General features: G+C 45.0%; 1 protein-coding gene across 3 annotated transcripts in view; it reads right to left on the bottom strand.

Annotated features, from left to right (window-relative positions):
- Positions 1-10,528: 10,528 nt before the first annotated feature.
- The window catches only part of LOC148541907 (cGMP-dependent protein kinase 2-like), a 198,963-nt gene continuing 193,231 nt past the window's right edge, over positions 10,529-16,260 (bottom strand). For all 3 annotated transcript variants that reach the window (XM_088473410.1, XM_088473391.1, XM_088473401.1), the window contains exons 18-19: positions 14,838-14,904; positions 10,529-11,686 (exon numbers count right to left, since the gene is read on the bottom strand). In XM_088473410.1, coding sequence (XP_088329536.1) covers positions 11,591-11,686; positions 14,838-14,904 — 163 coding nt within the window. In that variant the 3' untranslated portion in view covers positions 10,529-11,590. The remainder of the gene's footprint in view (positions 11,687-14,837; positions 14,905-16,260) is intronic.

Here is a 16,260-nt window from a genome sequence, read left to right as displayed (position 1 = left end):
CACACAGTTGTACAGCAGATTACTGATGCCATAACAGCTATGCTGGTATTAGATGTGCGTCCAGCATCCGCCATTACCGCAGTGGGGTTTCAACAGTTAATTGAGGTCATATGTCCTTGCTACCAGATCCCTTCTAGATTCCACTTCGCTAGAACAGCAATTCCAAATCTGTACAAGGACATTAAAAAAAACCTTATTAATGTCCTCAGAAATACCGTTGTACCCATTGTCCACTTGACCACTGATATGTGGACAAGTGGGACAGGGAAAACTAATGATTACATGACTGTGACAGCCCACTGGGTAGGTGTATTGCCTACAACAGCAGCAGCAACATCTACCAAAAGACAGCTGATACAGAGGCAGGCTACTCTTTGTATAACTGGTTTCAGTAAGAGGCATACTGCTGACAACCTCTTAGAAAAACTCAGGGAAATCATTGCTAAATGGCTTACCCCACTTGGACTCTCCTCGGGATTTGTGATTTCGGGCAATGCCACCAATATTGTGAGAGCATTACATCTGGGCGAATTCCAACACGTCCCATGTTTTGCTCACACAATTAATTTGGTGGTGCAACATTTTTTTAAAAATGACAGGGGCATGCAGGAGATGCTCTCGGTGGCCCGCAAAATATCCGGACAGTTTAGACATTCGGCAAACGCTTGTCGAAGATTGCATGACCAGTACTGTTAAATTTGCCCTGCCATCAGGTGAAGCAAGAGGTAGTAACTCGGTGGAATTCTACCCTCTATATGCTTCAGCGGATGGAGGAACAGCAAAAGGCCATCCAGGGCTATACAACGGACTATGACATAGGCCGTGTAGGGGGAATGCACCTTACTCAAGTATAGTGGAGAATAATTTCCGTGTTGTACAAGGTTCTCAAACCCTTTGAACTTGCCACACGTGAAGTTATTTCAGACACTGCCCGCTTGAATTAGGTCATTCCCCTCATCAGACTTTTGCAAAAACAGCTGGAGAAACTGAAGGAGGAGCTGAACGGAGCGATTGTGCAAAGTATGTCGGACTGGTGGATCAAGCAATTGATTCACTTCACCAGGATCCAAGAGCCGTCAATCTATTGAAATCTGAAAAATATATTTTGGCGACCATTCTGGATCCTAGGTTTAAGTCCTACCTTGTGAGTTTTTTTCCAACAGACCGAAATCTAAAACTGTGCAAAGAGATGTTGGTAAAAAAATTGTCAGCTGCAGCCACACGTGAAATGCAATCATCTCCTCCTTCAGTTTCTGCAGCTGCCAGGAAAAGACTAAATTTTCCTTACAGAATGCCTGGTGGTCATGCAGATTGTTCACAAAAAATTACATCTGGTCGGGCCTGAGAGAACTGCCTACTAGTGACATGTCTTCTACCGTAACACTGTGTGATACGGTCTCCATTCACAGAATGGTGTAGGACTATTTCAGAGATAACATCCTAATAGGCATGTCAGACAGTCCCTTTCAGAACTGGCAGGAAAAAGAGGCAATTTGGAGGCCCATACACAAACTGGCTTTGCATTACTTAAGTTGCCCACCCTCCAGTGTGTACTCCGAAAGCGTTTTCAGTGCAGCTGGCAACCTTGTCAGTGATCGGAAAATATGATGTTCATTAAAATGAATTACAAATTTCACGAGGAAGACCTCTACCAACAATTACATGAAAAAATTACAGAGGCGCCTATGGTGGGTTCCAGCGGGGGCAAATTAATATTGTGTGCAGAAGAGGATGTACACACTGATGGGGATGACAAGGATGAGGATGACGACAACTAGTAATGTAAAATCAGTATGTGTATGGGATCATTTTCATTTCCATGTCCATATCACATTGGCAGCTTGTTTTATGGGGGTCCAAACAAACCAATAATTTCAGCCACAATTGGCAGTCCTTGTCGCTGAAATGATTGGTTTGTTAAACTGTGAATGTCCTGTTTCGTGTACAACATAAGGGTGGGTGGGAGGGCCCAAGGATTATTCCATCTTGCACCTTTTTCCTTTCCATTATGTGCTGGTTGGGGCATTGCTGCCTGACATTTTAAATTAATGTTATGGTTGGTTTAGGAGCCAATGATTTGTTTTCAAATTAATTTATTATCAATTTTACAGCCAGGGACTAAACCAATGAATTTCTTTTTATTATTCAGCCAGGGGCTGCACCCAATGAATTGTTTTTTACTTTTTTAATTAAATTATTATTAATTATACGGCCCGGGGCTGCACCAATGAATTGTTTTTTAATCAATTTATTATCAATTTTACAGCCAGGGGCTGCACCAATGAATTTCTTTTTATTAATTATTCAGCCAGGGGCTGCACCCAATGAATTGTTTTTAAATTAATTTATTATCCCTTTTACAGCCAGAGGCTGCACCAATGAAGTTCTTTGTATTAATTATTCAGCCAGGGGCTGCACCCAATTAATTGTTTTTTACTTTTTTAATTTATTAATAATTATTCAGCTTGGGGCTGCACAAATGAATTGTTTTTTCATTCATTTATTATCAATTTTACAGCCAGGGGCTGCACCAACTATCAACTATCAATTCTTCAATCATCAAGGGTATCCCAACCATCATCTTTGCACAGTCCTCAACTCTATTAATAATTATATCAATCAGTTTTGAGCCAGCAAGCTGGATGCAACCTTTTGGCCCTTTAACTAGATGAAAAAAATCAATATTGTGAGCTGTGAGGTGGTCAAAATTGACTGGAAACGAGTGGAAATAAATGTTATTGAGGTTATTAATACTGTTGGAACAAAAAAAGGTCAATTTTATGTGATTTTAGCTGTTTTTTGTATTTTTTAAGAAAAAATCCAGATCCAAAACCAAAACACGAAAACAAAACACGGTGAGGTTTTGGCAAAACCGATCCAGATCCTAAACCAGGGGAGATCCAGATCCAAAACCAAAACATTGGGGTCGGCGCACATCTCTAGTTTTAATACATTGCTAACACAGGCTTCAGTGCTCGTTCCTTAATTGTGTAGCCTGTTATAGGCGATTCAGTGCTGTAGCAGGTTGCCTCTTTGCTCTGGGCCAATACACCACTGGCACACAACAAGATTAGGGCGAGTGCCTTATGGACGCACCACGCACCTTTCCATGATTCAGAGTGCCTCTTCAAGCACCCCACAAGGTGGATAAGAGTGGCAGGCCATGCCATATCAAGGTGCTCTCAGGGCAGCAACCATCCTGCCTCCTCAACTTTGCACAATGGGCGGCACCAGTCATTTAACTATGTCCCTGAGAATTATATTTTTGTTACTGAACCGCCCTGTGCTTTTTTCATCATTAGATTTTCATTTGCAAGCATTAATGATAAATGCTGTAGCGTAGTTCCTCAAGTCAATGGGAGGAATCCTATTAACTGAAGGGTTTACCTATATACCTGTGCCGGACAATTTAATCAGCGGGGTTCATACAGCACATTAAACTACAGAGGTGCACTCCAGAAGCTGCATGGAAAACTCCATGAGAAAAGGCACCCTCTGGGTTTTAACGCGTGGGGAAAACTCATTGATTCCTCTTCTTATGCAGAATCAATGGCTTAGCGTCCATTATATTCTTGTTTACAGTGCGGGGGAAATGCTATTTAATTGAATAGCATTTCCCTGTACACAATCATATAGCTGCTTGGCATATTCGCAGCTAATTGAATTCCCCCACTATTGTACAGATTAATGTCTGTTTTATGAATTTTTATAACCATTTTAATTTTTTTTTTTTTTTTTTTTACGCAATCACGGGTAAATACATTTGTATAGATATTTGATTAGAGGATTAACAGCTGAGTCACTCACTGCAGTGCTGTATTTTGTGTGGGGTAATTAATCTAATTTACTTGTCAGTAATAGCTTTAAATATTCTTGCAGTGGAAACTACAGTAGCAACTAAGAAAACCTGATCTATTGAACTGGCCGGTTACTTGAACCACTGTGGAAGGATGGAGCTACAGTTTGCTGGGATAATTGTGTTTGGAACTATGTAGGCTGTTGCCCTAAGCCATGCTTTTGCCTAATAAATTATCCCAAGGTCATTGGGCCAGATTCAGAGTTGTACGTAAATCCAAAAATGCATTTATAAGCATACGTTGAATAAAGCAACTATAGACTGCACATGCGATGCAACCTGACATATCTCAGGGGAATAAGTTCATACCAGGCACCCGGAGGCAAAATAGATGGTGGTGCCCCCCCAGGTGGTTCCAGCTTGTTCTGTCCCCCCAGTGTCTCTCTGGCGTCAGTCAGCCCCCTTCTGTCTCTCCAGCCAGCACACCAATGTCTCTCCATCCAGCCCCCCTGTCTTTCAAGCCAACTCCCCTCTGTCTCCCCAGCCAGCACCCCACTCTCTCCAGCCAGCCCACCATGGTCTCTCCAGTCATCCCCCACTGTCTCTCCTGCCAGCATCCCCAGTGTCTCTCCAGCCAGCCCTTCTGTCTCTCCAGCTAGTGCCCTTTGTCTCTCCAGCCAACCCTCTGTCTTTCCAGTCAGCCTCCATTGTCCCTCATGCCAGCCCCCACTGTCTCTCAAGCCAGCCCCGTTTCTCCTGCCAGTCTTGCAGTGCCTTTCCACCTCCTGCCCCCACATCCCTCCAGCTCCATTTACTTTCTCCTGGGTCTTCTTGCTGTGCTTGCCTGCTCCTCTACATGTCACAGTCCTCTGCCTGCCACGTTCCATATTTCAGGTACTGCCGGTGGTTGGTGCAATACCAATTTTTTTGTTTATTGCAACTTGCAATAAACTAACTTCATTGCATCAGCCGGCGCCGTGGTGCCTGAAGACAAACAGCGGCTCCCTGGACCCCACAAATAGATCCATCTATAACTGCCGCCTGCACTGCAGACAGTGGTTACAGATGGATTTATCTGTGTGCCCTTGATGCCCCCGACAGCCGGCACCCAGAGGCCAGTGACTCCACTGCCTCCGTGAGTTCCGTTTCTATGTAAATATATGCACACTGAAGTGCCAAAAGTCATGGGATAAATGCCTAGTATTGTGTAGGACCCCTGGAGAGATGTTGACCCATACTATCAGGATAGCTTCCCACAGCTCCCTGATATTTGTAGGTGTAGAATATTTGGTGTGAATAGACCTCTCCAACACATCCCATAAATGCTCAATTGAGATAATGTTGGGCGAAAGTAGTGGCCACATTCCTCTGAACTCTCCAGAATGCTCCTCGAACCAATTCTGGACAACTTGGGACCAATGACACGGTGCGTTATCCTGCTGGAATATTCCATCGTTGTGGGGGTACATAAAATCCATGAAGGGCTGCAAATGGTCATCAAGCAATGCAATGTAGCGGTTACTGGTCAATGACGTGTTCAGACAAACCAGCGGACCCAACCCATGCCACGTGTACACACCCCACACCATTATGGAACCACCACCAGCCTGCACAGTGCCTTGTTGACAAATGGGATCTAAGCCCGATCCCTACCATCAGCCCGAAATAACTGCAACCATGACTTATCAGACATGCCACATGTTGCCAGTCCTCCAGGGTCTAATTGGCACATTACAAGCCCAGGTGAGGCCCTGCGTCCGGTGTCATAGTGTTAACAGATTATGTGTATATATATATATATATATATATATAATTGTAAAATGTGTAAAAGGAATATGTAGTGCAGGCTATTCATGTGGTGCATGATATGTGAAATGTTTTACTGTCAAAGCATGCCATATTTTCTTAATGATTTCTATTTTTCCTACCAACAGAAAGATTACATTGTGACAAGGTTTAACTGACTGTCAGTACATTTACTGAAGATTTGCAACCATGTTACCAGAGATAAACCGTACAGTAGCTGTTGTCAAGTACTAGTGAAATGTATGGCACAATCCCATACAGTATTATGGTTGAATGATAAAGCTGCAGGTCATTAATGCATTGAGTCTTTAGTTGGAAGTAAAAATATATAGCTGCCCCATTTTTATAATGAAAATCTATTTTAATACATACAAACTGTCTCTGTGCATCAAACTGATTATTTCCAGTGAATGCTGATGGCAATGTTTTAGCTAGTGCTACCAGGGCTGAATTAAGGGCCACATGGACCAGTGCTGTGTGGGTGTGGTCATCACCATGTGGGCGTGTACATAGGCAGATTCAGGGAAGGGGGGAGGAACCAGGGCATGTGTCCCCTGGCATTTTTGGTGCATTTGTTCCCAGCCACTCAAGGGCTCGGTGGCTAGGGAATTGGTAATATTACAGACCACAGAGGTGTCAAGTAAGTTCACAGGGTCCATCAAAGTGTCTGGAAAGGGCTAAAAATTTGACAGACTCCATATGGGGGAGATGTATAAAACCATGGAGAGAGATAAAGTGAAGTATCAACTAATCAGCTTCTGTCATTATTCCAACAAAGGCTGTAACATGACCGTTAAAAGCTTATTGGTTTATACTTTAACTTTCTCCACTTTATCTCTCTTTAATAAATGATGTTTGCTATATCTTGTTTGTTTATATTCTACAGAGTGGAATATCATAAAACTCTGTTTAGCATATACAGTATATTCCTCTGCACTTGGCACAGATTAGTAAAGTATGTGTTTGCTGTTACAGTCCACAAAAACATTTTTTTTGTTTGTTTGTTTCTTATAACTGCCCGGCAGTAATCCTCATATGCCTCTCCACACAAAGTAACAGCTGGATGCATCAGTACCAGCTATGTATCTGGTTGCTTAGGTTTTCCACTCAGAGTCCAATCTTTGAAACACATGATTAGAAACCATTGGTGCTGGACACTGTTAGCGAAGGGGAAGATGGCATTATTTTAATTTATTTTATTTATTAATCCTTTTGCCAAAAACATTTTTTAAATCATTTTAAAGGAGGATGTGTTTTCAGTTAACACTATTCAACCAACTTGTTATGCATGAACTTTGTTTTAGAAAGGTGCATTTGATGCCACAAACTTCTGCAGCCATGACAGTTATTACTCTGTGCTATTTGGGTTCCTGCTCCTAGCACTATTAAACTGTCTTCCATTATGACATCACATGCAGTCCTGTACTCACTAATATACCAGCGGCGTATACAGGTCACTGCCTCCCACATGTTCACCATGAGTACACTAATTTCCTGCTGACGTCACTATCCCAGTAATCTGATTGTCAATAAACTGATGGATATTTAGGTGTACTCTGTTTAAGTTTGAATACAACAATGTGCTCAGTTCACTATAAATGGTGTGTGCTGCATTTCATATGATTATGATTACACCATGACAACAGTAAATCTATATAGCCTAGAGCTGCCGGTGAAGTATAATACTGCTTTTATACCTGAATTCCGGGTCTGACCAGGAGGTTGAAACAGGGTTCCAATCCAGATCTGACCCGGAATTTCCCTGGCGCCGACCCAGGATATATCTGAGTTAGCGCCATTCACACCGGAGCCAGGTCTGCAGTGACCCCGCTTTTCCGGCGTTGAAGTGGATGATTGGAGACGACATCTCCAAGTGCCACTGAAGCCGGCCAATCGGCTGGCATTCAGCACGATCCAGGTTATCATGACCCGGATCGCGCCGTTTACACTGCAGGGTTTCATGGGTTATTCCCGTGTTAAACCTGCAAGTTACCTGGGTTGGATTGCAGGGTCACTCGACCCGGGAATCCAACCCTGTCCTCTTTTACACCAAGGAGCTAGCCGGGTTAACCCTGCAATAACCCAGGTTTTAGCTCTGGTGTAAAAGGGGTATAACTGTACAATGCGCATCTGTATGATGCTGTGGCTTGACTCACTGAGGGAAAATTGATGCCTTCTCGGCTTTGCATGTCCCCCATTTCCGGATATAGGTTATGCCATCTGAAGATGGAATTAGCTAGCTGCGAAAAGCAAAGTACTGTAGGCTATGGGAAATTGGTTTGTGGAAATACAGGTGACACAAGAGAACTCAATGATTTCTCTGCAGTGTCCCTGTCGCTAAATGCCTTTCCCTGGTAAAGAAACACTTTCTCTGACTTCTTCTTTTTTTATTACTGTTTCATAAATAGAGCCTTTCATCTAAGTATCCTGGAACTTATCTGGAATTTATACTATTACCATACAATTGAAGCCTCATAGTGACCATCCAGGGCCAAGCTGTTTTGTGCCCATGGGCGTAACTACCATAGATGCAAGCACGGCCGGCCCGAGCCCAATTTTTTAGGTAAGCGATTATCATTTTTGGCGCCCCCAGCGGTACTGTTGCGCACACCCGAAAAGATAAAGGAATGGGATGGGGTAAGAGAGACAGCAAGAACATGAGGGTGGAGGGTGGATAGAGGCAGATAGATAGAGTGGGGGTGGTGTAACAGAGAAAATGGGGAAGGTGCTGTAGAAAAGAGACAGATATCAAAAAATATAAAGCATTTAAAGTAAACTAGATTAAAAATATTTTACAATGTAGTGAGTAGAAAAAATGGGTAGCTGAGTTAGGGAGTTACAGGCACAATTATGGCACCAACAAACATAGACATTTATGAGCTTGGTGCTGCACAAAGAAGTTGACAACAGGACAGCATGCATATTTACAGCCAGCAGAGGCACATACCTTCCCATCTCTGTGACAGTGCAGCTCCAGCTTCTCCTTCTCCCTCCCACATTCCCAGGGCTGGGGAGGCCATTCACCTAAGCAGGGGACGTTGAAGTAGCGTTCCTCCATCACCGTGGCTGCCCCATGCCCAGCTGCAGCCCTATCCATGCTCTCTCCCATCTCCCCCCACCTGAGAAACGGAAGTGACAAAACTGGAAGCTGTGTGCTCAGGGCTGCCAGAGGCTCCCAGTCAGAGCAGTCTCCCGGGAGGAGGAGCTATGAGTGCAAAGCCTCTGAATAGCGGAACAGCTGTCCGCCTGTCAGAGGAGTCTATCAGCGTCCGGTGAGGGCGCCTGCGAGACCAAGTGAGTAACAGTGACTCACTGTATGTGACTGCCGCGGCACCCTCCTCTGTCTGGCGCTCTATGCAGCCGCGTACCTGGTGTAATGGTTGGGCCGGCCCTGGATGCAAGGGGTGCAGCTTCTATGGGGTACAGAGCTGAGGGGGGCTCATCTTCCTTGTTAAAGTTACATGTGTTATATGCATTTTTCACCATTGGGTGTTACATAGGAGCCCTTACAAACTTTTCCTATTAATCCTTAGTTACGCCCCTGTTTGTGCTTTTATACTTACTTGTGTTCCCAAACTTAGTCCTCAAGGCAACCTGGACCGTTAAGGTGCCTTGAGGACAGAGGCCCTGATGCAGAGCCGGACGCTCTGACAGAACGCTCACTCTGAATCAGGGCCATCCTTCTCTTTTTTTCTCTGACAGAGCCAAAAGCACTCCCACTGACATCACTTGTGATGTCAGTGGGGCCGGCCCTAGACAGTAGGCGTTCCCATGGAAACGCCTCCGTCTGGGCAGCCACGCCCCCGGCCCGCCCACCAAAGGGGGCGTGCTGTCACTCCACATCGACAGCACACCCCCTTTGTAGCGAGACCCGGAGCGACGGCTTGCCCGTTGCTATCCGGGTCTCGCACATGCGCACGACGGAGCTGCCTCCGTCGTGCACATGCGCACTGGGCCAATATCGACCCGATTGCGAGCGCTCAGCGCTCGCGAGCGGGTCTGAATCAGGCCCAGAGTTTGGGAACCCCTGACATAGGCAATGACCTATGGGAGACCCCATGCTGCATACTAATCAGCTTAAGCTAGTTATTGCAGGGCATGTTCCAGTAGGTTGGGTACAGGATGCGGCGCTCAGGATCCCGGTGGTCAGAATCTCGAAACCGGCAGCCCATCAGGATTAAGATACAGACACCTGTCAGTAAGTATCATATCCCTACCCCTTAACCCACAGGTTCTCAAACTCGGTCCTCAGGACCCCAAACAGTGCTTGTTTTCCAGGTCTCCTCACAGAATCGCAAGTGAAATAATTAGCTCCACCTGTGGATCTTTTAAAATGTGTTAGTGATTAATGAATACACCTGTGCTCGTGCTGGGTGACCTGCAAAACATGAACTGTGTGGGGTCCTGAGGACAGAGTTTGAGAACCACTGCCTTAACCCAATACTTACTGTCGGGATGTTGGCGGTTGAGATGCTGGTGCCAGGATTCTGACTGGTGTTGGTATTCTGTCGCGGGCATTCTGAGCGCCAGCATCCCTACCGCCGGGATCTGTATCCCGTTCCAGCAACAGATAAATGCTGCGTGTGGCTTTGGTTTCTAAATAGAAAATAGCATCAGGATTAGCACTAGGTTACAACAATACCTTCCTTCTGGAACTAACTCAAAGGTCTTTTTACTTAATAACTCAGGTTAGGGGTAAATTTACTAAAGTGAGAGTTTTTAGAAGTGGAGATGTTGCCAATGGCAACCAGTCAGATCCTAGCTATTATCCTCTAGAAGGTGCTAGTTAAATATTAAGTAGAATCTGATTGGTTGCTATGGGCAACATCTCCACTTATAGTAGTAGAAAATAATGAATTGAACATAACCTGAAGATTTTTAAATAAATGGATGCAAATTAAAAATAACAGCACTACACAGTGTGATAAATAGGATAAGTGTAGCTATTAAATGGAGTTTGCTCAACTTTGTTTTCGATTTGCTTGTATTCAAAAATAAAATCATAAAGTAACACTGGGTGATGGATAGGAAAGTGAGTGCAATCGCAATTTTGCATTTAAATATAACATTCTATAAACTGTAAACACCCCTATGATTTTAGGAACAGAATCTGACATTTAGCAAATCTTTATGTTTACAACATTCTATCCTATACAGCTATATCTCCTTCTCTCAGCCCTTAGAAGAACACATTCAGAAACATTTCCTCATTTCCAGTGAAAAAGACCAGGTACTTTAGTATGTCAGTGTGAAATATTATGAAAAATGGGTCACTCGGTGATCTAAATGAACTTACATCCGCTTTACTTTATGTGCACTGCCTTGATTTCTCACAGTACTAACAAGAAGTGTCATAGTCACATGATTTTTCAATTGCAACTATTCACTGGCACAAAATGCCTCCGCTGGGTCATTATGGAGCAAAATATCCTCCATTTTTGCACTTCGGACAACATAGATCTCTCAAATTATGTGAAAACAAAACATTTAACTAGCAGAGGCAACCTAATGAAATAATCTTCTTTTCACCGGTATAAATGCCTCGCATACATTCAGAAAGGTCATGGGCATTCTTAAGAGAAAACAAGGTTAAAGCAGAAAAGAAAAGAAAAACTATTAAGCACTGCTTAATTTATCCCAGTTTGTTCCTACAAGTTCAAAGAAAAGCACTCCTGAGAAAGTGTTTACACGACCTAACTAAATGGCTGCCATTATGATGCATTGGCATCAGCAAAAACATCCTGGGACAGCCATTCTAACATCGGGAAGCAGAGGCTCTATGTAATGCTCTGGCAATGTTTTCACAATAAGTACATGTTTAATGCTTCCTCTGGTATTTTGTGAGCTGGAATTAACATATATTCTTTTCCATACATGGATCCTTGGAATTTTCTAAACATGATAGCTGAAGCAGCGGTGCTGTAAATGTTTTGTAATCCCGGAAATTAGTGTAAGAAACCCAACGCAAAATAAGGAGGTCATTTTTCCTCAGAAGTTTTTGTCCCATCCTGATAGCTCATCTGGTGGATCTTCTGCTTCAGGGAGAAAACTGTCAAAATAGCTGTGATCTGTGATTCCCTTGATCTATATTTAAAAAAAAAAGCAAATAAATAATGATCCTACTGTATCAGTAATAGAGCATACATATGACATTGATATGTTGTTACTTGTAAATAATTAAATATAATTCTACCATTATTAGTATTTAATACCTAGAGACCCACTATCATTTTTAAATATACATACATAAATGCGTCAGAAGCTCATAAGGGAAAATAAAGAAATGATAGTGAGAACACATCAGTCTTCCTATCTGTAATCCCAGTGTATAGATGCCTCCGCTACCACTATGAGGCAGTCATCATCATCTGCATCCAGCTTGTTGACACACAAAGATACACATCTTAAAAGGTGCATTTAAAAAAATGTGTGACTCTATATAGGATGCATCTCCAAGGAACCTGGTAAACTGGGACGGTTTTTGGGGTGGGCTAACAGGGCCGTCGCCTGGAGCGCGGGCCCCTAGAGGCGCTGCTGAATCCTCCTGTCATTTGCAGGCTTTTTTTTATTTCATTATAATTGCTGGCTACTGCTGCTACTGGCAGATGGATTTATATTGCAGCATACTCGGAGGCTGAGCCTGAGAAGCTTCGCCTCCTCTGCTCTCAGTCAGTGCTATGCTCTGGGAGCTTCCCGCCCGGGCATGACTGCTTACGAGTGTGTGGGAAGATGACAGCAGTTCAGACTAGAGAGCCAACTCGGACCGGAAGACTACCATCAGGTAAGGATTTTTTTTAAACTAGTGTACTGTCGTAAGTGATGCTGGGGTGTTGGTAAGGGGGAGAAATGTGCTGCTGGTGTGATGGTAAAGGGGGGGGTGTGCTGCTGGAGTGTTGGTAAGGGGGGGAAGTGTGCTGCTGGAGTGTTGGTAAGGGGGGGGGAGTGTGCTGCTGTAGTGTTGGTAAGGGGGGGAAGTGTGCTGCTGGGGTGTTGGTAAAGGGGGGGAGTGTGCTGCTGGAGTGTTGGTAAGGGGGGAGTGTGCTGCTGGGGTGTTGGTAAGGTGGGGGGAAATGTGCTGCTAAGGTGTTGGTAAGGGGGGAAAGTGTGCTGGTGGTGCTGGGGTGTTGGTAAGGGGGGGGAATGTGCTGCTGGGGTGTTGGTAAGGGGGGGAGAGTGCTGCTGGGATGTTGGTAAGGGGGGAGTGTGCTGCTGGGGTGTTGATGAGGGGGGAAGTATGCTGCTGGGGTGTTGGTAAGGGGGAGTGTACTGCTGGGGTGTTGCTAAGGTGGGGTGAATATGCTGCTGGTGCTGGGGCATTGGTAATGGGGGGTGTGCTGCTGGGGTGTTGGTAAGGTGTGGGGGGAAAATGTGCTGCTGGTGCTGGGTGTTGGTAAGGGGGGGAGTGTGCTGCTGGGGTGTTGGTAAGGGGGGGAGTGTGCTGCTGGGGTGTTGCTAAGGTGGGGTGAATATGCTGCTGGTGCTGGGGTGTTGGTAATGGGGGGTGTGCTGCTGGGGTGTTGGTAAGGTGTGGGGGGAAAATGTGCTGCTGGTGCTGGGTGTTGGTAAGGGGGGGAGTGTGCTGCTGGGGTGTTGGTAAGGGGGGGAGTGTGCTGCTGGGGTGTTGGTAAGGTTTAGGGGGAAAATGTGCTGCTGGAACTGGGTGTTGGTAAGGGGGGGAGTGTGCTGCTGGGGTGTTGGTAAGTGGGGGGAGTGTGCTGCTGGGGTGTTGGTAAGGGGTGTGTGTGCTGCTGGGGTGTTGGTAAAGGGGAGGGGAGTGTGCTGCTGGGATGTTGGTAAGGGGGTGTGTGCTGATGGGGTGTTGGTAAGGGGGGGAGTGTGCTGCTGGGATGTTGGTAAGTGGGGGGAGTATGCTGCAGGTGCTGGGGTGTTGGTAAGGGGGGGAGTGTGCTGCTGTGGTGTTGGTAAGTGGGGGGAGTGTGCTGGAGGTGCTGGGGTGTTGGTAAGGGGGGCAGTGTGCTGCTGGGGTGTTGGTAAGTGGGGGGGAGTGTGCTGCAGGTGCTGGGTTGTTGGTAAGGGGGGGAGTGTGTAACTGCTGCTGGTGTAAGGGAGTGCGAATGTAACTGTTGCTGGTATTAGGGTGGTGATTAAGGGGAGAGCAAGTAATGGAGGCAGGCTCAGAAACATACCCAGACGGGTACCCCTTACCGCTGAGAGGCATCCATATACACCTGTAGCCCTTATCACTGGGGGGGCATCATAACCAAGGTACTCCTTACCCCTGAGGTAGTAGGCTCCTCCACATACCCAGGTACCACTCACCACTAGAGGCAGTCTCCTCCACATACCCAGGTACCACTCACCACTGGAGGCAGGCTTCACCACCTACCTCTATATCTTTTTCTACTGGAGGCAGACTCCTCCACATTCCCAGATACCACTCTCCACTAGAGGCAGGCTCCTCCACATACCCAGGTACCACTCGCCACTACAGGCAGGCTCCTCCACATACCCAGGTACCACTCACCACTGGAGGCAGGCTTCACCACCTACCTCTATACCTTTTTCTACTGGAGGCAGAATCCTCCACAATCCCAGATACCACTCACCACTAGAGACAGGCTCCTCCACATACCCAGGTATCACTCACCACTAGAGACAGGCTCCTCCGCATACCCAGGTATCACTCACCACTAGAGATAGGCTCAAATGGACTCTTTTGCCCTAGCTCCACAATGTCTACAACCGGCCTTGGTGGTAAACCTGCATCTACACACCCTTACTGTAACGTATTTACACACGAATGCTCCTTACTCGCCACTCCAAGTGCAAGTATAAAACACAGGTGCAGTTGGTGTCTAAGCACAGTGTGACAAATTATATGAAATTGTCACGTAAATTGACTTCCATACAACTCCCAAACATAAAATAATATAAAACACTATACTCTCTATATTCAGCTGACAATAATACACAAAGTGAATACAAATGCTTAGAATACAGTAATGATCTAGGGGGATATCAAGTTTTTGGTGCTTAATTTTGAAATTTCAGCAAATTTGCTATATAGTCAATTGTGTATCAGCCAAAGCAATGCAATAAAATGTAAGAGTAATTATCCTTATGGCAGTTAGAAAAAAAAAATTCTAAACTTGTTAAACTTTTGATTTATTCACAAAGTAGCATATCATGTTTTTTTCCATTTATTAAATCTACAACTGTCGAAAGTGAGAGGTTCTCATATATAAAAGATTAGGGGTGTAAATGTAAGACCCACCTCTCTTTTCAATGGAGAGAGCAGTTTACGATTACGCATTCCTTCCCAGTTAAAGCCTTGGAACCACCTGTAAATTAGAAGATATTTTTATTACTGTACTATATATGTAATTTAGGGCCATTTACAAAGAACATGTTATATTATTATTCCTTAGATAGCATTAGATAAGGCATTTGTCCCACTGTAACACGTCTTTACATGTGTATCTGTACATTCAAATTGGCCACACTCAAAAGTACTTGCGAATTGAGGAGTAAAGGTGGTAAAGTTTAATTTTTTGCATTATTACTGTATATAATTATATAGTTTAATATGTTTTTTTCATGTATAAATCATTATGCAGCCGTTTCAGGTGCATTGGTTTGCAAAAAAAAATTCTGGACCGGGCATTAAAGAGTTAATACCATCATATTTGTTTAGTATGATTTGCAGACCCTCACTCAGTTTAATACAGCAGGTGTTACATGTGCTCAATAAATGGCTATGTACAAGTAAGATCATAGGGCCTGATGCAGAGGTGGACAAAGATGCATTCGCAACTGTGATTGCCAGGGCCGGATTAAGGCTTGTGGGGGCCCTGGAGCAACTAAGTTGTGGGGGCCCGCACCAAGCCACACGGAGCCTACCCTCCCTCCCCCGCCACACAGAGCCTACCCATACCTCCACCCTCCCTGATAACTTACCTTCTGGCTCTGTGTTCTGAATGCAACAGCACAGTCAGTACTGCTGTATAGAGCGCAGAGTGGGTACTGAGGCCTGACATCAGTAATCAGCGTCGGGGATAGGATGTGTCATGTGCAGGGCCGGATTAAGGGGGGGCTACAGGGGCGGTCGTCCAGGGGCCCCCACACACGGGAGTGCCCCCACACACATACCCGGCTGGCGATGTGGGGACTAGGGGCACATGTGGACTGCTGCCTGTGCTGCTGCATGATCAGCAGGGTGCAGGCAGATACCTGTAAGGGGACAGGACAGTAAGGGGATCCGCGTTGCTTAGTAACTTTATTGAACCGGCGGTGTCAGTGGCCGGTGCAATAAAGTTTTTTTTGTTTAATCAGTGCAAATGTGTATACTGTAAGTAAATAGGCATTTAAAAGTCACCTGTCATTTAGTGAAGTCTTCTAATTTTCATAACAATGCATGGTGCGTCACCAAGGCGCTTTACCTATCAATTCACTAGGAACCTCTAAGATTATTTCAAGATTTTTTTTTAATGAGAACAAATACCATAATCATGGGTGTATTAGCGTCAGGGGGGAAGGGGTCCTGTATCACAGCACCCATGCCCCTTCGTGTAGCCCCCCCGCCCCCCCAAGTGTACCTGCTTTGGATAGCGCCATCTTCTAATATTCTGATATTTGGGAGGTGGCTTACACTGCGCAGCACAGTCTTTCAGAAGATATCACTGGAAATATGATACTGC

Source organism: Taudactylus pleione, unplaced genomic scaffold (assembly GCF_031769625.1).
Source record: "Taudactylus pleione unplaced genomic scaffold, aTauple2 ptg000016l, whole genome shotgun sequence".
NCBI classification, from domain to species: domain Eukaryota; kingdom Metazoa; phylum Chordata; class Amphibia; order Anura; family Myobatrachidae; genus Taudactylus; species Taudactylus pleione.
The sequence above is the reverse complement of the archived record's forward strand: the minus strand, read 5'-3'. Positions and strand labels throughout refer to the sequence as shown.